Source organism: Phymastichus coffea, unplaced genomic scaffold, assembly GCF_024137745.1.
Source record: "Phymastichus coffea isolate CEN01 unplaced genomic scaffold, Cenicafe_Pcof_1.1 PCOF00011, whole genome shotgun sequence".
NCBI lineage: Eukaryota > Metazoa > Arthropoda > Insecta > Hymenoptera > Eulophidae > Phymastichus > Phymastichus coffea.
This window is the reverse complement of record NW_026706822.1, coordinates 3,261,793-3,289,282: the sequence shown is the minus strand read 5'-3', so window position 1 is coordinate 3,289,282 and position 27,490 is coordinate 3,261,793. Positions and strand designations below refer to the sequence as shown.

The following is a 27,490-nucleotide window of genomic DNA, read 5'->3' as shown; positions in this document are numbered from 1 at the left end:
TCCTTTTAAGTGAAAAACATCCTGTGTTGGAAATTGAAAATTCTGCAAATCCACGTTGCTTCAAAAACGTCAAGTGGAAACCGCGTGATTATGAAGTCAACAGAAAAGTTTGGATGAACTGCGATTTTTCTGAAAAGTAACTAATGAACTTAGACAGAAAGTTTTGACGAGAAAAAAGAAAAATGTTACTATTTCAAGACAATTGCAGTGCACACGAGTAGATAAGCAATGTACTCGTATGTTTCAGTATAGATTTGTCCCTAGAAACTAAGCTCTATGCTTAAGCATATATGTATATTCATTTCTAGGGATCGAGACCCTAGTGTTCTCGGTCTGGTAATTTTTGATCAGTAGAATTAATTTATAGACCAATTGAGGAGATCTCTGTAGGAGATAGGTTATGGAGGTGATTTTCTATTTCTGCATTTTTTTCATCAATAATAATTTGTTTGAATTCTTTTATTACATAGTTATATTTTGTTTTATTAGTTTTTTCTTTACTCTTTTACCATATTCTCCTTAGTTTTCTATTTTCTTTTAATTTATCTAATACTGTTCTGGAGATGAATATATTCGATGTTCTATTTGTTGTATGTTTAGGAGCCGTAATATTAATAGCTTGATGGATGTTGTTATTTAAATTTGATAAGGCAATATATAATATGTCTTATTAGGTTTTAAGTGGAATTTTACAAGTTAATTTTTCATTTAATATATCTCTGTAAGTATCCTAGTTTGTTTTTTTATCATAAAGTGGTCTATTATTCGTGTAAATTTTAATTATTGAGTTGTAGTTTATGTTAATAAGAGAGTGATCTGAGGTTAGTTCTAGGCACGATTTGGCTATTAGTTGTTTGGGGCACAGTCTTTTAATATTTACAAAATCTATTAGATCATGTAGTTTATTAGTGTCTGCGGGCTAGTATGTGGGTTTGCCAGTTGATATTGACGTGAGGTTTTCTGATTGCATTACTGAATAAAGATACGCTCCTTTTGGAGTTATTGATCGTGATCCCTAACACGGATATTCTGCATTGTAGTCACCTACTGCGATAAAGATTTCCTAGACTGTCAAAATAATTTTTATATTGTTGTTTTGTAATAGTATATTTGAGGGGGCAGTATATGGCAGAGAATAAGCCTGGAACAGTTTGATCTTCAATCATAATGTTTGTTGTTTGTGTACGTCATATTTGTATGCTTCGTCTTCGTAGTGTTTGATACTGTCTTGAATTATTATAACTGTTCCTCAATGTGCTTTACCATCAGAATGATTTATGTTATAAAATGAATACTATGGAATTTTCATGTAGTTCTTATGTGTGAAGTGAGTTTCCGATATCATCATTATATCAATTTCATTTAGTATAAGAAATGGTTTTAGTTCAAGAATTCTTTGCGCTAAAGCGTTAGCGTTTCAAATTGCTACTTTGAATCCAGTATTAATTTCATCTTGTTTACTCAGTGAGCAGCTTTAGCATCGTGTGCATAAATATGGATTTAGCATCTTATTACTATTGATGAATAATTGAGATTTTTTTACCAAAAAGATATGTTCAAGAAACTCTATGAAACATGTGAGAAGAAGGAACTATTCCTTTTACATCATTAACAATCAAATTTGAATTTAAGAATTCTAGTAGTTAAGAAATTAAAAAAATCTTCTTTTGTATTAGTAAGATAAAAGTTATAATAAAAATATATTAACATTAATCAAATATTGCTTTTAATTATTTAATCCTTATTCATCTATTTAATTATCTAATTATAATAATATAATTATTTAATTATCTCCCTTCTCACTTATCCTTTTAGAGGAAACGTAAATGTAGGCAGTGATGCGATCTTTCTAGGGAATTTCGATTCCATATAAAGGTCCTATGACTGATGAAGGTAGTATCTCATAGACAGGAGTGTTGGTTGGGCCTCCTGCTATTTATCCTGTAAAAGTGTATAATAGGTATATCAAGGACTAAAGTAATTAGGAAGAGAGAGGGGTGGTTGCGGCAAAAAAAAAATTAGTAGTAGGGTTGGAACTTAAAATAAACGTAGCAAAGCTAAGGCTAGTGTTAGTCTATTAGAATAATTGGTAACAAATAGCAGTAGTAATTGGTATCCTTGTCCCTATTCTCAATCATGTTATATATAAAAGACAAGAGATTTTACTCCTCTTTTAAGGGTGTATGATTCGCAAAGAAAGTTAGAATACACCGTCTTTCTTACGAAAATCCAGATTAAAAAAAAAAGGAATTTGTGAACAGATAGCACGTGATCATGAGTGCTTTCGAAGGCCTATCATGGAGCTGAATCAAGTTAAATCGCTCACATTGTTTAAGTAACGAATGCTAATGATGAATCTTATACTTGAACCGATTTTAAATAATCATAATATTAATTATATGTTCGATAAAGTGAAAATCTGATTTCAAGTAGAGGGAGAGACAAGGAAACGGTTTAGGCGCCTCGAGAAAGCTAAGAACTCGGGTTTCCACGTTTTAAAAGGAGTTTGAGCTTCGACTGGCCTCCGTCTCAAGAATTTGTTAGTAGAAGTAGTATCCTGTCTTCTACTCTCAACTTAGAAATCTCAGTAGTCAAGAAGAAAAAGATGAACTTTAAAATGTTAAAGAAAATAGCTATAAACTTATTAGATTCACTTCCTATAAAGAATTATCATGAATTAAATGAACATCAAAATTATATAGTACAGGCATGAAACAACAGGTATTGAGGATCATTCTTGAACTCGATTGTGAATTCCAAATCATTCTCCCAAACTAAATTTCGAGAGCAATTCACAATCACTATCATTTGTTTATCGAAATGTCTGAAAATGCTCAAAGATATGCCTTATATTTAGTGTATCACGGATGTGATAGATTTCAATTCTCTTTACGTTGTAACTAAAATAATTTTCATTCCATTTCAATAAAGTTCAACCTTATATTTCATTTGTGTTGGAACTAAACTTTCACGCAGAGCAAAGTTCAATTAATTTCTATATCGAGGTATCAATTAGATGGGGTTAACATAATTGAATCAATTAATTCATATTAAATTCACGCCAACTACGTTGACACACTTTCCGAACATTGATTCATCTACGAAAATCCGCAGTCATCTTTAATAACATATATATATATATATATACACACACACACTGCCTATACTTTATCATGTTCTCTTTTTATATAAGACGAGGGTTGTCTGATAAGTTTCCGACTTAATAAAGAAACAAGATATTTTGTTTTCGAAAATTATTTTACTTTTTAACGTAGTCTCCTTTGAAGTTGATACAAAGTGATCAACCAATTCGAAGTGCAATTCGTAAATTTTAACCATGGGAATCACTAAAGTGTGAGTTGGTACATTATCTTGATTTGATAATAAACGAAGTACTATCTTTTCCTTCAAATGCGTTAACTTTCATCTAATTTTTGTCTTTATTTATCAAGCAACGATGCGTAATACTCTCCTGTTATTGCTCTTGTAGATCTTTTTTGGAGATAATTGATCAAAATAATTCACATTCTCGGCTGAGGGAACCATCTTTAACTTTTTCGGAGCAAGGTCATCTTTAATAGTTTAGTGTCTTGACCGTTCTTTCTTTTCACGAGTATACTGGTAGATGCAGGTTTCGTGTATAGTTATAAATTGGTAAATACAAAAAAATCAATTCATTTTATAAAACCGCGACAATAAGACTTTAGAAATGTGCTGTTAATTCAAAGTAAATGAACGCAGTACCCAACGCGCAAACAGTTTACACGAATGCCCAATTGTTCAGCGCGCGCGCTGTGTGTGTGTGTGTGTGGGGGGGGGGTATATAGTTTTTTAAACAGACTACTTATTTGTGTGTGCCTGTAATATTGATCATGATTTTTACTTAACTTTCACTACATAGTAACCTCTTTTGTTAAACAGAAATGAATTCATATTCGTGTATTAAAAATGAAAATAATTTTTATCAATCACGTTCTTTTATTAAGAAGACCTATCAATGTGACAGCCCAAAAAAAATCGATTTTTCAAGAATTTTTTTCTCAGCAACTACTGCATATAATCAAATGAACCTTTTTTCCCCTTAAAGGTATGATTCGAAAAAACGAAAAAAATTTTTTTTTTGTTTGATAAAATGTTTATTTATTTATTTATAAAATAAGTAGACAACATGGAAAAAAAAAAGTTGTTCGTTAGCGTGCATGATTCTGGCTGTTCTGGTCATCTGAAACAGAAATTTCAAAAAGTTTCTTAAATTGTTATGTAAATTGAAAGTAATGAACCTCTGAATAATTATTTTATAGAAAATTAACAAAATGGCGGCGTTCCTCACAAAAATGGAAAAAAAGGTTTTTTTTTTTGTACGATTAATCGTGTGTAACTTCGGTTAGGTTCAAGCAAACATTTAGTTAGAGGTTCATTCCCTGCATTATATAATTTTGAACATTTTCCAAACAGATTCAAGTCGATACGATCAACCGTTCTTGAGTTATCGTGCACACCAGTTACAAAAAAGTGGTTTTGAGAAAAACGCGTGCAGGTAGCGAGCGCGATACGCTCTCACTTTTGAAATAGTAAAATCAGTCAATAAGGTAGAATGCGACCAAACCGACTGTGGGACATCAATTCTGGAGGTAAATACTATCGAAAAATGCAAAAAAAAATCGATTTTTTCAACCCGTCACATGAAAGGTCCCCTTAACAACCTGATGGCTAATTATTTTCTAACGGAAGGCTAACTTCAACTTTATTTTTTCGCAATAAAGAAACATGACTATTTTGCTAGGATACCTTTTCCAGTGAATTCATCACATTGAAATTGAAATCAGTTTAACCGTTTCATACATACGAGGCGATAATACGAAAAAAATTCGTGAAGACAGTCTAACCTCGTTTTTTTTATGAAATCAGTAAATATACAATATTTACATTTCTAATTATTGTTAACTTCAGTGCATTATGTATCATATATTAACAAAACTGAGAATATAGGTTACATAGAACAAATGAATAACCATATCTTGACACATACACTATATTATGGTAGTATTTATTATCTTAATATAATTATTTAAATTGATTTGTAATTATGATTTTAAAGCGTAAGAGACATCGAATCACCTTGAAAAAGAGACGCTATTTATCTAGAAAAGAGCAAGCAGCTGAATATGCTAAGTTATTGGCACAATGACAAAAAGAAGCTAAAGCTGGACGTCAAGAAGAACTAAAACGTAGACGCAGTGCTTCTATAAGAGATTCGAAATCATCTAATCAATCAGCTTCTTCCAAATAAAGTATTATCACATATACTTTAAGCGAATAAAATATAATAAATTGAATACATTTTGTTAAAAGCTAACATTTCCTTTTCATTCCTGTTAACGATTCCTGTAAAAATAATCTACTTACCAAGATATGCCAATAAATATAAATAATGTAATATCAATCTCACTTGTAGTACTATTAAAGTACGGATGCCTCTTAGAACTGTTTGATTTTTACTTGAATAATTTTTCAAAGGCAATTTTATTTTGTTTCGTTAACATTCATTAGTAGAAGCAGTAGTAGCAGCAGTATTGGTTTTCTCAATAACTGTCTCTACAAACTTTTTCAATGAATCAACAGCTGGTACAAGCGTTTCATTCAAAGTCTTTTCTAAATCTGCATTGCCACGTTTTAATAGCTAATATTTATGTCTGACTGTATCTTGAACCTTAGTTAATTGTTGAAGTATTATCTTTTCTTATTCAAAATCTGCCATACTGTTAATGAAAGAGAAATAACTCATATCTACTCAGTCTGCAGTATTCATAGCAAAAGAATCAAATTCTTTTCTATATCTTCCATCAATCAGCTTCTTCCAAAATAGCTCCATCCATTGTAAATATGTTTGATATTAACATCAACTTGTCGAAATAAAACTAGTACATTTACATTATCTCTGATATAGTGCTTTGGAATGCATGCATATAATTGAAAAATGTAATGGCTATCTACTTTTTTATGTCTTTCGATACAAAAAATTCTTTTACGTTACATTGTTTCTCGACTGAAATATCGTCGAAAACCATAATAAAATTTGGTTGTGCTTCATCTAGCGAGACAAGTGACTCATGCTCACTAAATGAATAATATTGTACTCCATCTATCGGCTTCAATAAATTCTTTAGAAACTGATTGTAGAAAACACACGGTGGGTCTGAGCGACATTTAAATAAAAGTGAAAGCAGGTTCCAATTTTTTTGCATATTTCGGTAAAAATACTAATAATTAGAAGATCCCAGAAAGAATTAAAAAAAATTCCTGAGCCCTTTTTGAAAAAATCGATTTTTAAAAATTTTTATCAAACAAAAAAAATAAAAAAATAATTTTGGTTGTGGTTGATGGTATTAATAAATAAATCAATATTTTTTCGATATTTCCACAGATGCACATTTAATAATAAAAAATTCAACACCAGCATTTTGAAAATTAATTTTTTTTTATTTATTGAGTGTTTTTACTAATTTTTATCTCTCTATTCTCCCATACACAATCATATTAATGGAGAAACACATGTATATATAAATATCAGTGTTTATTAATAGTATACATACGATAAGGACATAGCAGTATTGTAAACATGTGTGTTTACAGCGCGCACCTGTATCTAAGGAAGTAGTAGCTAGAATAGCGTGCTCAAAAGTTTTCACAGTTGTCCCAGCTTGATTGACCGATCAACGATGAAATCTGCCAGTAATAGTGTTCTCGTGATAAGAAATACAATAAGAATTTTGTTGTAGTTAACGTTCTGTGTTTCTTCAAAATAATTGAATTAGCAACATGAAGCGACGTGCACTAACGCACCCTGAGAATCGTTCGAAAATTTGTTTGGTTTGTCAGAGAAAGAAGGCTAAACTGAAAAAAATTTGTGGAAAGTTTTTCGAGAAATTGGAGAATTTAGAATTTAATTTTACAACATGTTGTAACTCACTAAATTGGAACCTGCTTTCACTTTTATTTAAATGTCGCTCAGACCCACCGTGAACATAGTGGGGCGCGCATTACGCTGTCTCGGAAAGCAGCACCGAACCCGATATCTAGTGAGGAAATTAGTAGCCTTTTGTTTTACGACGTCTGGGGAAACACGCGCAATCACAGACCATCGCCAGGCCCAAACATTTAGCTCAGGTCGGGTCCTCCATCTACCTATTTCAATAGTACGATTTTCCTTTGTCTCCTGTTTTCTCGCTAGCCGTTCGAAATATTAAGCACTTATGTACGCGTCATGGAAAAGAAATGTAGCGAGAGTAGTGGTAAGCTTTTTGCTGACACGCCCTTTCGCGCCTATCTTCTCGGGGTTGGTCTCCGTCTCTGCTCGTTCGGCATCAGCTCGACCCATGGACGTGGGCGTTCGCAAATTCCGCGTAAACGTCACCGTGAAGCCATCATATCAGATCCGAGAAATATTCTCGGAGACTGCAGGCCTCACGAGGGTGACAAGTCCCCTCGTACTATAGGCAACTTCTAACGGGGGGGGGGGGCTGGCGAGGCGAAACCTAGCTAAGTCGACCTTCAGTCCGGCAGGCTGGCGAGTAAGGGTGCGAGCGAGAGAGAGGGGGAGAGCAGCAGATGAGGTGGCGGGGGAGGGGCAAGAGGGCGTGATGCCAACAGGCCCAAAACTAAGGACGCAGGAGTGGTGACAGCGATCACGGAGCGAGCGGTCAGTGCGCTCTTGTGCTCTTGACACGACGAAGCGAGTATCCCTGTGTGATCAAGTAATTGTACGTTCGCTGATTTGTGATATAAACAAAAAAAAATAAAAGGTGCTCGTTTTATTTCTTCCTGCTCGAATCTCACCCTTTACACTGATACTTGAGTTGATGTAATGACTTTGAGTAGACATACACATTTTTTAATCTAAGCCCATTTGGATGGGTGATTAATGTTAGCAAACAATTAGTTTTTCCACAGTTACTGGGTCCACAGGAAACTGCTCGTATACTATATGCCAGTAGTAGTTTGCCATGTCTTTTTTGTCGTTTTTCCGTCTCCACTATTCCATCGAAATTTATAACCGAAAGTTTGAAATTAAAAGGCTGCTCCTTAAAATCCATGTTGTTTGCTCGTCACTGAGTCGCCGACGAATGAGTCCAAGACTATAAAAAGACTGCTTATATATTTTGGATTTCATTAAAGTGTTTTAAAGTAGTATGATCACTCATCATTATCATCAAAGAAAGACTGGTGGTGGTCTACTGAAGAAGATCATCAATAACTTACCTTTCGAAGTTTATTTGCCTGATTATCAGTACTGTGAACCAGGAACTAAATTTAAAAAATAATTGGCTGGAGGTGATCCTGGTAAAAATCCACTAGACACTGCTTGTAAATATCATGATATTCCATATTCTTTCAATGAAGAGAACATTGTAGCGAGAAATGAAGCCGATGATATTTTAGCTGAAAAGGCGTGAGATGAGTGAGTGAGTGAATGAATGAGTGAGTGCTAAGGATAGTACTTTTGGTAAGAAAGCAGCTGCTATCGCTGTAGCGAATATTATGAAAATGAAAAATAAATTTGGTATAGGAATCAAAATGTCTAAAAAAAGCGTTAGCAGCAATGTGTAAAGAAACGAGGTAATGGTATCAAAGAAGGACAATCACGAAAGAAATGTAGAAAAAGTACAAAACAAAGGACATCATTCAAAGAAATCGTAAAAGCTGCTACGAAAAGTGCTATAGCTAGCAACCTTTTGCTTTTAGTTATTTGGTCTGCTATGAAGGATGATAAAGAAGCAGTAAAAATCTTCGTAGGTAGAAGTAAAATACATATACGACGTATTTTAACAATTCCAATAGCTGTGGCTGAAGCTTTTCCTTTTTCAATTCTATTATTCGCAATTGAGCGTCACTGGTACTCTCACTGGAGGCGCTGCTTCAATATCAAAAGCTGTTAACAGTACTAAGATCGAAAATAAATTAAAAAAAGTAAAAATGAATTAAAAAAAGCTCATAGACACAATAAGACTATTGAAGCAATTGTTATAGGTAAAGACCTTCACTTAAAGTCACATTATAAAGGGTATAGTATGCATCTCAAGCCGTATACTAATGAGGGAGATCTAAAAAAAAAGCTCGAAGTAGCTTTACTTAATCGTGTACTGACAGATTTATATATAAAAAAATATGCTCAATTAAAAATTGATGATTTTCGAGGAGTTTTCATGGGTAATGTCTTGCCAGCTAATGGACCTTGCTATCAACAGTCGGCTATTGTGAATTTAGATGATAAAAATGGTACAGGTACTCAATGGGTAGTCTACAAAAAGAGTGGAGATGAGGTTATATACTTTGATAGTTTTGGTGACCTTTAACCTCCCATAAATGTATTACTTTATCTCGAAGTTGATAAAATTAAGTATAATTACGTTAAATATCAAAAAAACCTATAATGGATGTCATCTTTGCCTTAAATTTCTTTCAAATACACTGTAGGATAAAAACATGTATATTTCAGAATGAAAGTCTTTTGTTCTACGATCGCCATGGAAAATACACTGACATTGAGTCTCTCAGGAACATCATCCGTCCTCAAAGAAAATTATATTCCGCCAATTGAACTAATACCAAATAAAAGTATTTACTTGGTCTAGTAGAGTTACTGGCATTCAACTCGATACCAAACATTGATGTTGGTAATAATAAATTTTATATTAAAGGTCAAGAAGAAATCATTTTACCGACTTTATTTTATACCTTAACTGGTAGTTATGAGATAGAAAGTTGTCTCAAAGAAGTCTTAATACCGACGGATATATCATTTAGTCTGAAACCAAATAACAATACTTTACGTAGTGTTATTAAATGCAGTCGCGAAATAAATTTTGAACCGAAGGATTGTATCGGATCAATTTTAAGCTTCACTTCACGTAAACTTAACGCAAACGAAACGCATAGTTCTGATTTACCACTGACTATACTAAAAATGAACGCTTTACGTGTAGAGTGTAACGTTACTACGAGTGCTTTTGTAAACGAACGTAAAGTGCACACTATACATGAATTTTTTTCAGCCATATAACCACGATATAAGATTACAGACGTTCTGTCACACTTCATTTACCTTCCCGTCACCCTGAGAAGCATTAATCATTAACAGATATGTATTTGTTGATAAAGATAGGAATTTAGTAAATTTTCATGAAGGAATTATCACTGTACGATTGCATATAAAAGCTATATTATTATAATGGGTATTATATACAACAAAGAGAATGTTAAGAGTGGACGAGTGTATATTAATAAATCGAAATGTCAAGTAGTGATCATTCAAGCTATCTCAATGCTCACATGTCGCAACATTCAGTTTCTAAAAAGTTTAAAACTAAATGTTATTGAAAATCGTCCTCGTGGTGGAAAGTATATTAGCATATTAGTGTGTTGTTTACAGCAAAATGAACGAAATTCTAAACATTCGATGAGTCGATAACTCATTATGAAATTCATATATATCAACCTTATTCTTTATCGCATTACAGTAATAATCATAAAGTACGTATTGGAATTCAACATCAGGATTTATCTTTACTTCCATCTCGCAGTATGATTCGTATATGTGGTCGATTAACTAAGAAAAATAGCGATGCAGTAGAAAAAATTAAAATGGTTAATAACGCCATCTGCCATTTATTTGAGGTAATACGATATGAGATACATGCTATTAGAATAGAGAAAGCTAAAAATGTTGGCTTAACGAGTCTTATGAAGAACTATCACTCAATCCAAGTCAAATAGAAATAGAGAGCGCTATAGTCCATCTAACTAAGGAATTTTAGATGAGGAAGAAGCATGCAACGTCTTAAGACGGGATCAGTCTAGAGACTGAGACAACAGTCTCTAGTCCTCATCTAGGATAGCAGTAGCGCCTTAAAGGTATTGGTGGCTGAACGGGAAACCGCAATCCCTCTGCAAGAGAGAGTAGCGTTCCCTTCCATCTCCAAATTAATCTATCTATAAATTCTACTAATCAAAGAACTAGGCTCTATCAAGCCACGCTGAATCAGAACGAGAGAGAGTACGCGCTTCCAAACTACTCGCAGCTATAACTATAGAGAGCGCACGCACCCCACCACCATCACGCCCTCGGGCCCTATACCAAATATATAGCTAGTATATACACTGAGTATACAAGCTATACGTTGCAGTGGCCCCAATGGTAGAGCGTCGGCCTGTGGACCCAGAGAACGCTAGTTCGATTTCCATTCATTTTTTTGAAAAAAAAATGTAGCTCAGCCAAACAAGTGACGAAACATTTTTTCTATATCCATCGTTTAATTGAATAATTGAAATAATAATTAAAATTAAATCAATCTGTCTATAACTTAATTCTACTGATTAAAAACTACCAGAACGAGAGCACTAGAGTCTCTAGTCCCCAGGGATGAATCTGTTCTGAAACATACATACATGCTTAAGCATAGGTAAGCGACCGACGCTATACATCAGGGTCCCTAGTTCCTCTAAAAAATAAATAAATTTCTCCATAAATTAATTCTAAATATCAAAAATCTAGAGAAAAATCTGTCCTGAAACATACATATATGTGTAACGGTCCTATCTATGAGCTAGTTTATTATTTCACTGAATCACTGCAACCCGTTAAACTAATAAGTCTGTTTACATCACTTTGTACATTAAACGGCGCCACCTCATCTATTATTTGATTGTCTTAGTACAAGAGTCTCAATTCATGACCATATAAGCAGCGTGACGTCACAAACTTATAGATATAGATATAATAGTTTTTATTATTTGAATAAAATATATTAATTAAAAGTAATTTTGATGAAACAAAGCATTTTTTATTTAGATTTTAGTACATAGATTTAGATTATAATAATTCTAACTGCGTTTAATTATTAAATAATATTAAATTTTAATATGCAAAGTTAATTTGTTTATTACATTATAAATATTAATTATTAGAAAAATGCTAATACTCCAAATTCATAATAAATATCTTAAAAACATGAGTAAGAATTGGTTTCATTAATAACAGTTTAATTATAACTGTTATTAATAAATAAAAAATCAATAATTTATTTAAACATTAAGTTGTATATAGAACGAAAGCGTTAATTTTATACATAATAATGATAGCTTTATAATTTATAAATCTTAAATAATTAATCTAGTAATTACATTATAAGATTATAGAAAAAAGCGTTACAAATATGAAAATTTGTTATAATTCAAATGTTATTAACTCATTTGAGTATTTATTTTTAGAAATTACTTCTAAAATTAATAAACTATAAAGTTATGTAAAAGTTTAATATTGTTTTATTGTAAATATTGTAATATTGCATTAAATAACTTTATTAGTTAATAACTTTTGACGATACTACTTTTGATCATTGTAAATTACACTAAAATAGAACAACCAATAACTAATTTTGTAAAGTTTACATGTTTTAAAACTTTAGTATTAATGTTTATTTACTTGTAAATTTAGACAATTCATTTCTCAAAATTTGCGAATAACTTCTGGAAGATTCGAAAACTTCTCGAAGAGAAGTTTCCTGCGATAATAGACGGGAAAATCTATGTATAAATACGCTGATTATTGCATAGGCTGGCATTCACTCCAAGCCTTGCAAAGTGAGCGCATGAGATTGAATAAACTTGATCAATACCTAAGTTCTTTCTCTCATTGTAATCAACTAAGCAAATCCTCTCCTTTACTATAATTCATGCTTGACTTATAGAACGTTTCATGCTATAAGAAACTTGGGCTAAATTATATCCTTTATAAGAAAGATTTAGCTCTGCTTATGGGACAATTCGCACCATAAGAAACTAGGGCAAAGTCTGACTTTCCTTCGAATCTAACTCATATAATCATACATATTCATTTATTATTTTATTTCAAAGTTAATATTTAGAAGCATTTTTGAAAATTGAAACAAATTCTTACTCATTAACGCGATAGACCACGAGAGTACGAATAATAATATAAATAAAAGGGGACACGACCATCACATATGCTTAAGCATAGGGCCTAGTTCCTAGGGACAAATCTGTCTTGAAATATACATTGCTTATCTACTCACACAGATTGATTCCTGTACTGAAAAATATTGAAGTTGTATTTTTCCTTCTTAACATGACGTCGATTCTTCAACCTATGGACCAAACCATTATAAATTCTTTCAAAGTTGAATATCGCTCCATTCTAGTTCGAGACATACTTGATAAACGTGGTGCCTTGAACAACAACAACAACATAAAAATTAATGTTTTACAAGTCATGAGAATATGCATCGATGCGTGGCATCAAGTCAGCTCCAAAACGATTAAAAATCTATTTCCCAGAACAGGTTTTAGTGATAATAAATAAAGTATCTTAGCTTTCAGAGAGAATATTAGCGAAGATGTAAAGCTGGACGACGATTTCATCTGTAAGTTTACCACTGTTCGCGGTGAACTTACGGACAGCAATGTTTTGAATGAAACAAAACAAAAATTTGGTTCGGAATATCTGCCGAAATAAAAGAAGATCAAGAACAACTTTGGTCCGAAATATCTCCAACATCTGGTGAAGCTTTGGAATTTCTAACAAGGAAGTTTGTTGAATCACGGTAAAAATCAGTGAAGAAATTTTTGTAATGATCAGTAACTTCGTGTAATTTTCAGGAAAAGAAAAAGTTGGCAGTTTGAAGCAGTCCTGCATTTTAGATTTGTTTACAAGAAGATAATTCGAAAAAGCTTTAAATTTTACTCTATTTAAATTCTAAACAATAGGTCCTTTTCAAGACCAACAATTATTTAAACGTTAAAAAAACTTATTTGGAATATTTTTTTTATTTACGTAAATAATCGGTCCTTTTAAGGATTAACAAGTCTTCAAACGTTGAACAAAGTTTCTCATAAATCATAATACTACATAAATTCCATAAATTTATTCAAATAAATAAACCTGATTAAGTTTATATGTATGTGTACATGCATATTTGTGTAAATAGATAAAATAACCAAATTTCTGTACGTTTACGTAACCGCGATAATTCGAACTTTTGCCTCCGTTCCTTGCTGTTCGAATTATCGAGGTTCGAGTATATATACATTATTTAAGTAGTTAGATCTCATTGGTGATGATTAAAATATCGAGTATTTACACAAACAGGGTAAATACTTCAGAACACATCTTTCATTTCAAACATATACACATGCTATTGAAATAAATTACCTTCATCATCAGTCTTTAATTTTTTTCGTAACTGATCCATTTTAATATCTCTATCTCCTTTTTCTTCTTTTTTTTTTTTCAAAGTTAATGTTCCAAAATTTCCAGGCCTTTGATTTTCTAATTCTTCATATTCGACTTCTCTAACAAGTGAATATTCATCATGATTAGTAATTCCAATTCTAGTACAAATGACGACCATTAAATTTGCTACAGATTGGCTGTCATCAACTAAAATAGTTTTTAAAGTTCCATCGAGCATTCGCACCCTCAAAGTTCGTAATTTTTTCCGAAATTCCAGAAGATCGCCATTTCTTAATAAATAGTAATCTAAACTCCTGCGCGACTCAAGCCAAACACCTTTTTTGGCATCTTCATCTGATAAAAATAGACCGAAGTCTTTGCCTGAAATAAAATATAATAATAAGTAGTTATAACAGGATTATTTATTAGCTAGCAATTATATATGCACACACACACACACACACACACACACACACACACACACACACACACACACACACACACACACACACACACACACACACACACACACACACACACACACACACACACACACACACACACAGAGGAGAGCTGGCCCGGTGAGTGCTAGCCCCCTCGATAGGCAAATGCCAACTTCTTACGTCCTCGTCGTGCTCTGCGGAAACGTGTCCGTCGCGTCAATGCTCCTAGCAGCAACGCCGTAACGGACACAGCTAAAAGGAAGCACTGGCTCACATATGATGCAAGGATAGTGGTGACTTGCGGATGTGATCAACCACTCATCAGGACATACACACACATACACACACACACGCACTCCGCCACTGCCGGTCCCTAGCCCGGGGCCCCGCTACGCAAGAAGTAGGGTAGGAGGAGGGGGGGGGGAGTATCAACCTCGTTAAAAAACCAAGGCTCACCTGGCCCGGATGATAGCACCTTGTTAACCCATTAAGTGGCAAACGTCCATGGCTGCAATGCTTCGATTTGACGTTATGCCATTCGTACAATTCTTAATAGATTTGGATGAAATTTGGTTTCCTTATGTTTTAGTGTATGCTCTTTCAAAAATCACCAAGTTTTTTTGAAAATCTTGACAGAAAAAAAAATATGGCCGATTTTTTCGAAAAACATCCAAATATTTTCAATTTTTCTCCAAATTTCGCTCTGCTGAAAAGAAATGAACCCTACAATAGTCTCCCTAAATAATTTTTTTCGCGACATGGGACAATATCTTTCAAGCGCATTCAACTTTATTAAAAAATGTTGATTAGAAAAAAAATATGGCGGTTTTTGTATCGTAGTGTAATATAGAAATTCATGATTTTTTTACTCGAAAAATATCAACTTTTGGAAAAATTGTTGTAGAACAGAAAGTGCTTAGAATTGGTCGAGGAACACGTGAGAATTTTTGAAATTTGAAAATTTTTTTAAAAATAAAAAATTGAAAATTTTTGAAAAATTTTATAATTAAGTTTCTCTCTAAACATGTTTTTTTGACAATTCTTAGTGATTTTATGGCTGGTATGTATTTGAATTCAACCGAAAATGTAACGGAAATACAATCCAAGTTTTGCGAATTTACGCAGCTAAATAAAATTTTTTAAATTAAAAAATCTCCACTTTAATAGTTTTTTTGTTTGTATTTTTGTTTGTATTTTTGTATTTTGTAATTTTTGTTTTTTTGTATTTTTTTGTATTTAATTTTTGTTTTTAGAAATATTTCTTTTTGACAATCATTTGTTACCAATTATTTACTTGTGTAAATTAGCAAAGCATTGACTACAATAATACTTTTTACACTCTTTGCACATATAAAACGTATGTGACGAGAGCAAGCAGTACGCTTGCTCCTCGTCTGCCCTCCTTCTCTCTCTCCCTCTTATCACTCGGCATGGCAACGTGGTCAGCGTTCGGCGCATATATTTATTGCGCCTAACCACTGGCCTTTATGTTTTTCCAGCCGCCGAAGATTGCCGAGCAAGATTGAGAGCGCCCGAAGAAGCAAGAGCGCAGCGACTATGAGGTAGAGAGAGAGAGAGAGAGAGAGAGAGAGAGAGAGAGAGAGAGAGAGAGAGAGAGAAAGAGAGAAAGTTAGCGAGCATGCTAGAGTGCGCGTCTATGCACGTACTATGCAGGTTTAGGCCGGCGTGTGACGCGCGACCAATTAGCGCTTTTGTCGCACGCCGCCTAATGAGTGGGCTTGGTGGGAGAGCCCGGCGAGAGCGCGAACGCTGACCATGCGTCAAGTCGCGTGAGGCAGTTCCCGGAAGAAAGTTGAGGAGAGAAGTTGGAAGTAGCAGCGCAATGAGAGAAGAAGAAGCACACGTGCAGCAGTGACCAGACCAGGGCGAGCCAAGGCAACGTGTGGCGGCAACACCTGCAGCAGGGCATTCAGTGTCGCCCTCGCCGCCATGCACGGCATGACTTCCAGTGGGTTCACCACGGGCTACGCCGAGGAAGACGTCCAGCCAGCGGCCAGGTCAACTTCCCGTTGCCGGCTCATCGCCAAGGACAAAGGTCAGGTTATCTCTCTCTCCCGGTATTTCTCTCTCTCATGGTGATGCGCGGCCGCGTAGGAACGATAGGTAGCCAGGCGATCACTTGCCGGCTACGCTCATCGTAATGCGGTAGAGAGGTTTCGACGTATTCTTTCCTTTGTAAGGAGGTAAATGGCCAAGGCGATTTAGTCGCCGGGCCATTCGTCCTCCCGCGATAGTTTAAGTTGTTCTGTATATGTGCGCGTGATGTAAACTTTATTGTAACCGATTTTGTATTTGTTTATCTGAATAGATTTAAGTTGTATGTTCCAAGTAAAGAAAATTATTTATTCGTTCGACCTATCCTCTCGTTCCCCGATTGCTAAAGAGCGAAAGTGCCTCTCTTACTCTCCCGTTAATAAATTAGTGACGTCAGTGCCGAATAAGGCACTGCCCCCGTTACACGTACGAGTAACACATCCTTGTCCATTGCAAGCTCTTCTTCTGATAGTTAGGCTCAAATTGTGGTTTTTCAAATCACCTAATTTAGCGTTTTTGACATAACTATCTACAATACTCAAAGCGAATTTCTTTGCGCTTACTTTTTTTTGCCTGAACAAGCATTATAGAGTATTACTGCATTTGCAATAGAAGACTGGATAATTCTCATCAATATTGGCCAATTCCATCTCTTACTTCTAATAATAGGTAATAAAGCACTACAGTACTGATCGTGTAGGTCAACACCTCCCATAAATAAGTTGTAAAGTGAAAACACAAGTGGCATAGAAATGTCAGTTCTTATTTTTTTTTCTTTGGAGTAGCGTTTCACTTCTTTTGTTGGTGTAACACCAGCTGTAGTTGAAATAATCGAAACTTGTTTAGAATCTACCACGGTTACGAGGTTCATTCCGCTATTTTTTTCATATTGAACTTTACAAGTTCCACGAGGAGCTTTTTTATCAATTTCATTTTTTACTGGTATACGATCTTTCCTAATTACACCAGTAGCTCGTAAGCCAAGCTTTTTTAAATGAACAAGTAAGTCTGGATTTGTGTAGTAATTATCAAACCAAAGATGGTATTCTTCAATTTTCTTTCTAGAAATTGATGAAAGTAAAGCTTCGCTCATAGATAAAACAGCTTGGCTTCCTAGAGCAATACTTGACAATTCATCATTATGAGTGCCTTTGCCACAGTATATGTCACAGTCAAAGTGGTATCCATCAGCACCACAAATTCCAAACTCTTTTATTCCCCATCGAGTTGGTTTATTTTTTATAAATTGTTTGATCAACAGTCTACCAAAAAATTTAATGATCATTTCGTCTATTGATAATCCTGTCTGAAAAAAACCAAACTGTTTTATATTTTTCCTAAAAATTTCTAATATAGCTCTAACTCTCCAAGCACGATTTTTTTTATTTTTATCTGTAGGTTTGGAGCATTTGATTTTTGATTTGATTTTCAAAAACTTTTTCAACGACATCAATGATCTAACTACTGGGGACTCGAGTAACTCATTTTTGGACCAATAATCTTTTTCAGATGTTCTTTTGTTGAACGCAGAAAGAATAATAATGGCAACAAATTTATTTAGTTCTCCTATTGTTATATCTAAACCGTTAAATTTTGAAGCTTCAATGATATATTCTCTTATATTTTTACAAAAGAACATTTCAAATAATTCAACAGGGGTACTATTAGCAATCATTTTACGATCTTTATCTTTTAACAAATATTTATTAGATGGAATTTCATCATACTTTTTCTCTCCATCTGTCCAATCGTATACATGATCTTCTTGCAAACGTTTCTGAGTTTTAGAGTAACTTTTTTTAATTTTATGGTACGATAACAATTTTTCAACAATTTCTTGAACATCGTTTTCATCAACAGCGTCGTCATTTTCATCAGCATTATCTTCATTTTCGTCATCATTATCTTCATCACTAACATTTTCAGAATTGTTAGATTCGTTTTCAGATTCTGAATCTGAACTCTCAGGATGTGGTAGCATAACAACATCTACTGTGTCATCATTTTCAGACACTTCACAAGATTCACTTGAAAATGCAATTTGTTTTTTATTTTTATTACACCTTCCTTTGAGGTAAAATGCGTTTTTTTCCAGACATAATACCAGCAATTATTTGAGAAAACCAAAATTAAAAAGAAAAAACTTAATTATAAGTAATTGCCTTTTAAGGTTTACAAAATATTTGAATGAAATGGTTGGATATCTCACCACCTCAAACTAAAAATGTTAAGTTGATAAACTACACGGCATACGACAATAATAAAATCCTAAATTTTTTGAATATATACTTTCACACAAAAAGAAATTTTGTTTGAAATAAATCCCTTCTAAAAGGCTTTCAAAATATCGCTGTAGTAAAATTGCAGGGGTAACTCGAATTACATTTTTCAAAATAGCAAATGCTACAAAAAAATATCGACAATAGATATAAGATTATAATATTTTTGTAATTGATTTTTATAAATTAAAACTGAAGTTTATTATTATTATTTTTTAAAACTTGCATAGTAATGTGTTACGGCCAAGGCCTTTATTCATAACATATGTAAAATTAGTAATTTGAAGTAAACAAATATTTCTAAAAATGAACTATTATAGAACTCTTCTGCTCAAAATAATGAAAAATACTTATTAAAAAATGTTATAACACATACATTTACTTAAAATTGGCAAAAATAAGCACTTCCAAAAAAAATATAAATATTTTTGGATTTTCGGGAAATTCAAATTTTCAATTTTCCAAAAATTTTCCAAATTATTTAGTAAAAATTCACACGTGTTCCTCGACCAATTCTAAGCACTTTCTGTTCTACAACAATTTTTCCAAAAGTTGATATTTTTCGAGTAAAAAAATCATGAATTTCTATATTACACTACGATACAAAAACCGCCATATTTTTTTTCTAATCAATATTTTTTAATAGTTATTATAAAGTCGAATGCGCTTGAAAGATAATTGTCCCATGTAGCGAAAAAAATTATTTAGGGAGCCTATTGTAGGGTCCATTTCTTTTCAGCAGAGCGAAATTTGGAGAAAAATTGAAAAAAATTTGGAATTTTTTCGAAAAAATCGGCCATATTTTTTTTTCTGTCAAGATTTTCAAAAAAACTTGGTGATTTTTCGAAAGAGCATACACAAAAACATAAGGAAACCAAATTTCATTCAAATCTATCGAGAATTGTACGAATGGCATAACGTCAAATCGAAGCATTGCAGCCATGGACGTTTGCCACTTTAATAATTAATGGGTTAAAGGGCCCCCATCCAGGGTAACGGGCCCCCCAAGCTAAAGATGCGAAGCGACCCGTGCCGATGTAGCCTCGTTGGCTCTCGGGGGTAACAGAGAGTCACAAACGGAGCCTTGGGAGCACCTGGCGAAACTCCCTCGTATCTAACCTTACTCCGGTAACCGGGGCTCTGCCGGAGCGGACCGATAGTTCCCTAGGTACTCGTGGGAACAACAATGAGCGAAAATAATTTTTTAAACATGGAAGTAGAAGAAGGAGTTACAGCGCAAGAAGCCGACAAAAGCTTCAAGAGCTTGGAAAAAAAGGTCAGGGATCTGGTGGAGTTCATTCTGGAAAAAAAAAATATCCACGCCGAACTCAAGAAGATAGCCAGAGGAACGGATCGTATGCTCAAGGAGTACAGTGAGCTACGGACTAATAGCCGGAGAGCGGTTCCTAGGAAACGGACGGCAAGGAATAGCGAGATCCAAACGTCGCCCGTTTTTAGGAGGGAAAGGAACGGTAAAAATAAGAGGGATCCACTGTCACCGAAGATACCGCCAGTAACGAAGAAGGCCAAAAATGATCAGGAAACCCCGGTTACAAGGGAAAAGGGACGCGAAGAGGAGACTGCCGAAACAAGAGCCTCCGAATGGAAGGAGGTCAAAAAGAAGGGCAAAGCTAAATAAACGGAATAGGCCATGAAGGAGGGCAACAAGAAGTTGATGAGCAGAGCGGACAAAAGCAACAAAACCGCGAGCAGAAAACCTCGCCCAGAAGCCATTAAGATTAAGGCACTGGGTGAGACGTCGTATGCCGACATCTTGAGGAAGGTTAAAGCAGCACCCAATATGAAGGAGATAGGGGAACGAGTTACCCGAATACGGCGCACAAGAGCGGGAGAATTACTCCTTGAACTGGGAAAACCAGGGACGGGATCCCCAAACATAGAAGAGACAGTCCTGGCCACACTACAGAAGTCTGCAGAAGTCCACCTGCTAACTGATAAGGAGGCCCTCAGGATCAAAGATATGGATGAGACCACCACATCCGAGGAAGTGATTAAAGCTATGGTAGTAGTCATAGGACCGGAGATGGCTGCAAGCTGCAACATCAAAATCAGAGAGCTGTACAACGGCACCCAAGTGGCACATATTCAGCTCCCGGTAGCAGCGGTCAAAAAGATGCTTGAAAACGGAAAGCTGAGAATAGGATGGGTGAACTGTAGAGTTCAGTCCTATACACCGACGCAAAGATGCTACCGGTGCTTCGAGAGTGGTCATATTGCAAAGGACTGCAAAAGCGACGCCGACCGCTCCAGACAGTGTTTCCGGTGTGGTCAGGAGGCAGCAAACTGTACGTCTACAAAGCGGACAGAAGAACCCCATGTCAAGGATGACTAAAGTGCTACAAATCAATCTCAACCACTGTGCAGTGGCCCAAGACCTGCTGCACTAGTTGATAAGGGAAGAAAAGGCCGATATCGCCATCATCAGCGAGAAGTACCGTGACCTCAATGAGCCGAACTGGGTGAAGGATACGACAGGTAGGGCGGTTGTCTGGGTATGCGGACACCTACACGTATCGGCAAAAATGACCGACCCAACCCAAAAATTTACGTGGATAGAAGTGGCTGGCATGCGTATATATAGTTGCTATCTCCCACCTGGCGAAGAGATGAAAGAGTTTAAAAGATCCCTGGATGACATTGTTACCAGCGCAATGTCATCACGCCTACCGGTGGTTATCAGAGGCGATTTTAATGCATGGGCCGTAAACTGGGAAAGCGCGAAAACAAATGCTCGCGGGCATGCACTTCTAGAGGCGTTCGGAGTATTGGAGCTCGAGGTAGCCAATAGAAGAACGACCCCGACCTATTCCAAGGCGGGGAAATCGTCCATAGTGGATGTTACCTTCCTAGACGCCAAACTATTGACGGAGGAGCTCAACTGGAGAGTTAGCGATCGGTACACGGGCAGTGACCATCAAGCCATAACGTACCTGCTCCAGTTGGCCAAGAAAGCGGTAACTACTAGGACGACAGAACACAAGAAGAGATGGGCACTAAACACTTTCGATCGGGAATCGTTTCTCTGCTCACTGGAAGGAACAACAGTTACAGGAACAGCTGAGGAAATGGCGCAGGGCCTCACGAGAGCTCTCAACACTGCATGTGATACATCCATGGCTGTCAAGAGCAACGCAAGGGGTCGACTACCGGTATACTGGTGGAATGAAGACATCGCAAGCCTGAGGCATAAATGTCTTACAGCTAGAAGACGCCAGCAAAGAGCAAGGAACAAGCCCAACTTCCGAGCTCTGACCGAAAAATTTGAAGAGCTGCGATCACGGCTCAAAGGTGCCATCAAAGCAGCTAAAAGACAATGCTGGCGGGACTTCTGCGAGGAAGTGGATGATGACCTCTGGGGCAGGCCGTATAAAACGGTCATGCATAAGATCAAGCCCAGGGGTGACGCACCACCATCCTGCCCGGTATTCCTCGACAGATTTGTTCGACATCTGTTCCCAAGACATCGGGAAAGATCAGAGCAAATAGGCCTAACCGTACATAACGGAGACAACGAGACGATAGAAGTTACAGAAGCGGAACTGATGGAAGTTGCCAAGAAAATCTGCATCCGCAAAGCACCAGGGCCGGATGGAATACCGGGAGTGGCCATAAAGACAGCTGCGCTGAGTGTCTCGAGCATATTCATGGAAACATTCAGTGCCTGCCTGAGCGAAGGAGTATTTCCGGGTCAGTGGAAGGTACAGAGATTGATGCTCTTTACCAAAGGAAATAAACCTCCGGAGGACCCATCATCCTACCGACCACTCTGTATGCTGGACATCGCTGGAAAATTGTTGGAAAGGATAATTTATACACGACTGGAGGCAGCCATAGCGGATGCAGGCGACTTGTCCGAGAACCAGTTCGGTTTCAGGAAGGGCCGCTCAACCACATAGGGGCCATTAACCCAGTGGTAGAACTGTCCACTGACGCTCCGCGTTTTAAAGTGAGGTCTCTTTGAACGGTAGATCTCACAAGTGCCAACTGCTCCGCCTCAACGGGGTGACGCGGTGAACACCCAGAAGGGTGGCCAAATGGCGGCTCTGGCTAAATTTCGAACGCGATGAACCCTGTTTTGAACCAAAGACAGAGTTTTGAAAGTTTTGAAAGATCTGACTTTGGGACGGAACGGGGTAAAAACAACCTTTCGAATGACGGATACCCACCAGCGTGAGCGGGTTGGACCGAAACGCAATGGGGAGACATACCTCGGTATGTCGAAGCGATGGACCTGTGAGTCGTGGGAGAAATCCCTTAATACAGGTACGCAGGGTGGGATGTATTTTGAAAGCGAGCCCAGGAGGGGGGACTTAGTTGGTTGATCGTCTTAGGAATCTTCCTCTGGCTGTCCTGACTGAATCTCCTTTCTGACATCCCAATTTGGGTTGGCCTCTGCGGGGTAGTGGTACCAGGTCAAGCAAATCTCGTAAGATTTGTATGCTGCGTGCTTCCGACGTAGTAGACGTTGGGGCAACTAGAGTCCCGTCGCGCCCAAACCGAGGGTCAAACCTTTAGTTCCGCTCTCCTTGAGCGTTGAACCGTGAAAAGATCGGTACTCCTTCCGAGGAGGTCGCCGCCTTAGATTAAAAAGGTTCCGACTCGCTGAGTCGCGCCAGGGATGTCGTAGCAAACTTGACTTCCGGATCCCCAATATATTTGAAAGCGAAGGGGTGAAAGACAGTGGGCTATGCCAACCTATTGACGCCCAGAGAGAGGGGTGGTAATGTTTGATTACGCCGCGCCACCCTCAAAGCGGAAAAGTGTGGATGACACATATACACTAACTGTCCACTGACGCTATAAATAGGGGACGGAGTTCAAGACGCACGTGTGCAGTAATTGCACTGGACATCCGGAATGCGTTCAACTCAGCCAGGTGGGATATCATCATGTACGCTCTGGAAGGACTGAGGGTGCAGCTATATTTGCGAAGGACCATATCGATGTATCTTAGCAACCGAATCCTGCACTACAACAACGACAAAGGCACTCACTCATACAACATCACGGGAGGAGTGCCGCAGGGATCGGTACTTGGACCCTTACTATGGAATATCTTATATGACGGACTACTAAGACAGCACTATCCAGGAGGGGTAGGAATAGTAACATTTGCCGATGACGTAGCGTTAGTGATCACTGCAAAGAGCATTGAGGAGATGGAGTACCTGGGAGACATCTCCATCGAGGTGGTAGCTCGATGGCTAAGAGAGCACGGACTGAGTCTAGCTGGGGAAAAGACGGAGGCGGTGCTCATCTCACGCACGAAAGCCCGGAAGTACGCCACCTTCACAGTGGACAATAAGCGAGTGCAGTCGACTGACACGTTGAAGTATCTGGGAGTGACCCTTGACGCGCGACTGTCATTTAAAGAACACCTGATGAATACAGGACTGAAGGCGGCAAGGGTGGCACGAGCTTTGGCGGGTATTATGCCTAATATAGGTGGACCAAAGCAACCGAGAAGGGTCCTCTTGTCTTCGGTGGTGAACTCTATGATCCTATACGGAGCTCCTATCTGGGTTGATGTCATGATGAACAACAAAAGCTATGGTGACAAGTGCCGAAGGGCATGCAGAGCAGCAGCGTTGCGAATAGCTCGTGCATATCGAACCGTGTCAGAAATAGCCCTCTCGGTCGTCGCCGGAGTAGCGCCTATCGACCTGTTAGCATGGGAGCGAGCAGGGAAACACCGTAAAGGACAGGTTACTGAGAAGAATCCTGATGAGAGACATGTTCATAGTAAACGATGGACGCCAAATACAATGCGAGAATGGCGAAGAAGATGGGACAATGCTGGAAAAGGTCGCTGGACTCACTGCATCATCCCGGACATCGACAAGTGGATAGGTAGAAGCCATGGACTCGTCACTTTCCAATTGACTCAGGTGCTCACTGACCATGGCTGCTTCCACAGCTATCTTCACCGCATCGGTGTCTACGCAAGTGCCGAATGCCCAGCATGTTCATGTACGGACGAAGACGTAGAACATGTCTTATTTGTGTGTCCCCGCTTCAATGAAGAGCGGATGTATTTCCGCACAAGGTGGAATGGCCCAGTGAATCCCAGCGGTCTGGGAATTTGCCTGCTAAGTTCACCAGAAGGATGGGATGCAGTAGTTGCCTTCGCCACATCAGTAGAGAACCAGCTGACTGATGTAAGAAAGGAAGAAGAGAGAAGGCGTGACAGGCCTACCACACACAGATAGTGCGAGATGCCAGGCTATAGGAATAAATAGCGCTTCCAAACTACCAGAGAGTAGAGAACGAGCATGATAGTTGAAGGATTATTTGATTGATTCAATTTAATGTGATGTTCGTATCACTTATAAATAAAATAATTCGAACTCTCGTATCTAGCTAATGAGTAAGAATTTGTTTCCAATAATTTTACTCTAATTGTCAATAAAATAGATAAATAAATCAAATGTAATCAATAAGTAAATCAAATATACATAAATAAGTACAATATTTCGAGCAAAGTCAGACAATGCCCTAGTTTCTTATGGTGCGAATTGTCCCCTAAGCAGAGCTAAAGTCTTTCTTTGATAGGATATAATTCGGCCCAAGTTTCTTATAGCGCGAGATGTTCTATAAGTCGAGCTCAAATTATAAGGAAGGGACAGTCTTGCTCAGTTAATTACAATGAGAGAAAGAACTTAGGTATTGATCAAGTTTATTCAATCTCATGCGCTCACTTTGCAAGGCTTGGAGTGAATGCCAGCCTATGCAATAATCAGCGTATTTATACATAGATTTTCCCGTCTATTATCGCAGGAATCTTCTCTTCGAGAAGTTTTCGAATCTTCCAGAAGTTATTCGCAAATTTTGAGAAATGAATTGTCTAAATTTACAAGTAAATAAACATTAATACTAAAGTTTTAAAACATGTAAACTTTACAAAATTAGTTATTGGTTGTTCTATTTTAGTGTAATTTACAATGATCAAAAGTAGTATCGTCAAAAGTTATTAACTAATAAAGTTATTTAATGCAATATTACAATATTTACAATAAAACAATATTAAACTTTTACATAACTTTATAGTTTATTAATTTTAGAAGTAATTTCTAAAAATAAATACTCAAATGAGTTAATAACATTTGAATTATAACAAATTTTCATATTTGTAACGGTTTTTTCTATAATCTTATAATGTAATTACTAAATTAATTACAACTATCGCCAATACAATTATCGCCAATAGTGTCGTCAAAAGTTATTAACTAATAAAGTTAATTAACGTGATATTACAATGTTTACAATAGAAAATTATTAAATTTTCATATAACTTTATAGTTGATTAATTTTGGAAGTATTCTCTAAAATTAAATATTTAAATTAATTAATAACATTTGAATTATGATTAATTTTTCATATTTGTGACAGTTTTTTCTAATCTTATTATGCAATTATTAGATTAATTATCTGAGATTTCTAAATCATAAAGTTATCATTATCAAGTATAAACTTAATATTTTCGTTCTAATATAGCTTATTGTTTAAATAAATTATTAATTGTTTATTTACTAATAACAGTTATTATTCAGCTTTTATTAATGAAACCAATTCTTACTCATGTTCTATGCTTATTTACTTTGCATATGAATTATTTACATTTTTCTAATATTTCATATGTTAACGTAATAAATAAATCAACTTTGCATATGGATATTCATTATTATTTCATAATTGAATGTAATTTTTGTTATAATATTATGAATCTACATGCTAAAATCTATATAATCAATACTTTGTTATATTAAAATTATCTCTAATTAACATATTTTTCTTAATATCCAAAATCATTATATCTATGTCTATTACTTTATGACGTCACGCTGTTTATTTTGATTCGACTCTTATTTGTATACAATCGCGTAAACAGTGAGGTAGCGCCGCTTAATGTATTGATTTGAATAAACAGATAGATACGTTAGACTAGTTGCAGTAATTCAGTGATTTAATAAATAGCTCATAAATAGGACCGTTACATTAAGCAAAATATTGGCGTAAAATTTTATCCGAGGGACATGATAACTAGAAAGTATAGCAAATCGCATGTATGAGCAACAAATGGTTTTGAATTATTTGGTAACAATACAAATGAAAATTTTCTATGATTAATATAGTAACACTGTATGTTAGGAAAAAGGAGTCATTGTGGCCGGTTTTCGGGTCCTATATTTTTGACCATAGAAAATTTATTATTATTATTATTATCATTTATATTTGATAACTAATCAATTCTACAAGAAACAGAACCTTCATTCTCTCCTTGTTAATAAAAATCAAAGTCAATTTAACGTAAAATTGAGAAAAAACCATCAGAAAAATCACAGAATTTTGGAGTAAGTATTTTGGTTATTTTGCTTAACTGTAATACAGTCGAATTTTCATAACTCGAACTGCAAGGGACCGTTATAGAGGTTTTCGAGTTATAG

The 27,490-nt window shown here is 36.1% G+C and overlaps 1 protein-coding gene across 3 annotated transcripts in view; it reads right to left on the bottom strand.

The window, feature by feature from the left end:
- LOC131672448 (talin-2) overlaps window positions 1-27,490 on the bottom strand; it is an 870,100-nt gene that overhangs the window by 688,285 nt on the left and 154,325 nt on the right. For all 3 annotated transcript variants that reach the window (XM_058949681.1, XM_058949672.1, XM_058949665.1), the window contains exon 3: window positions 14,228-14,629. In XM_058949681.1, the coding sequence (XP_058805664.1) occupies window positions 14,228-14,629 (402 nt within the window). The remainder of the gene's footprint in view (window positions 1-14,227; window positions 14,630-27,490) is intronic.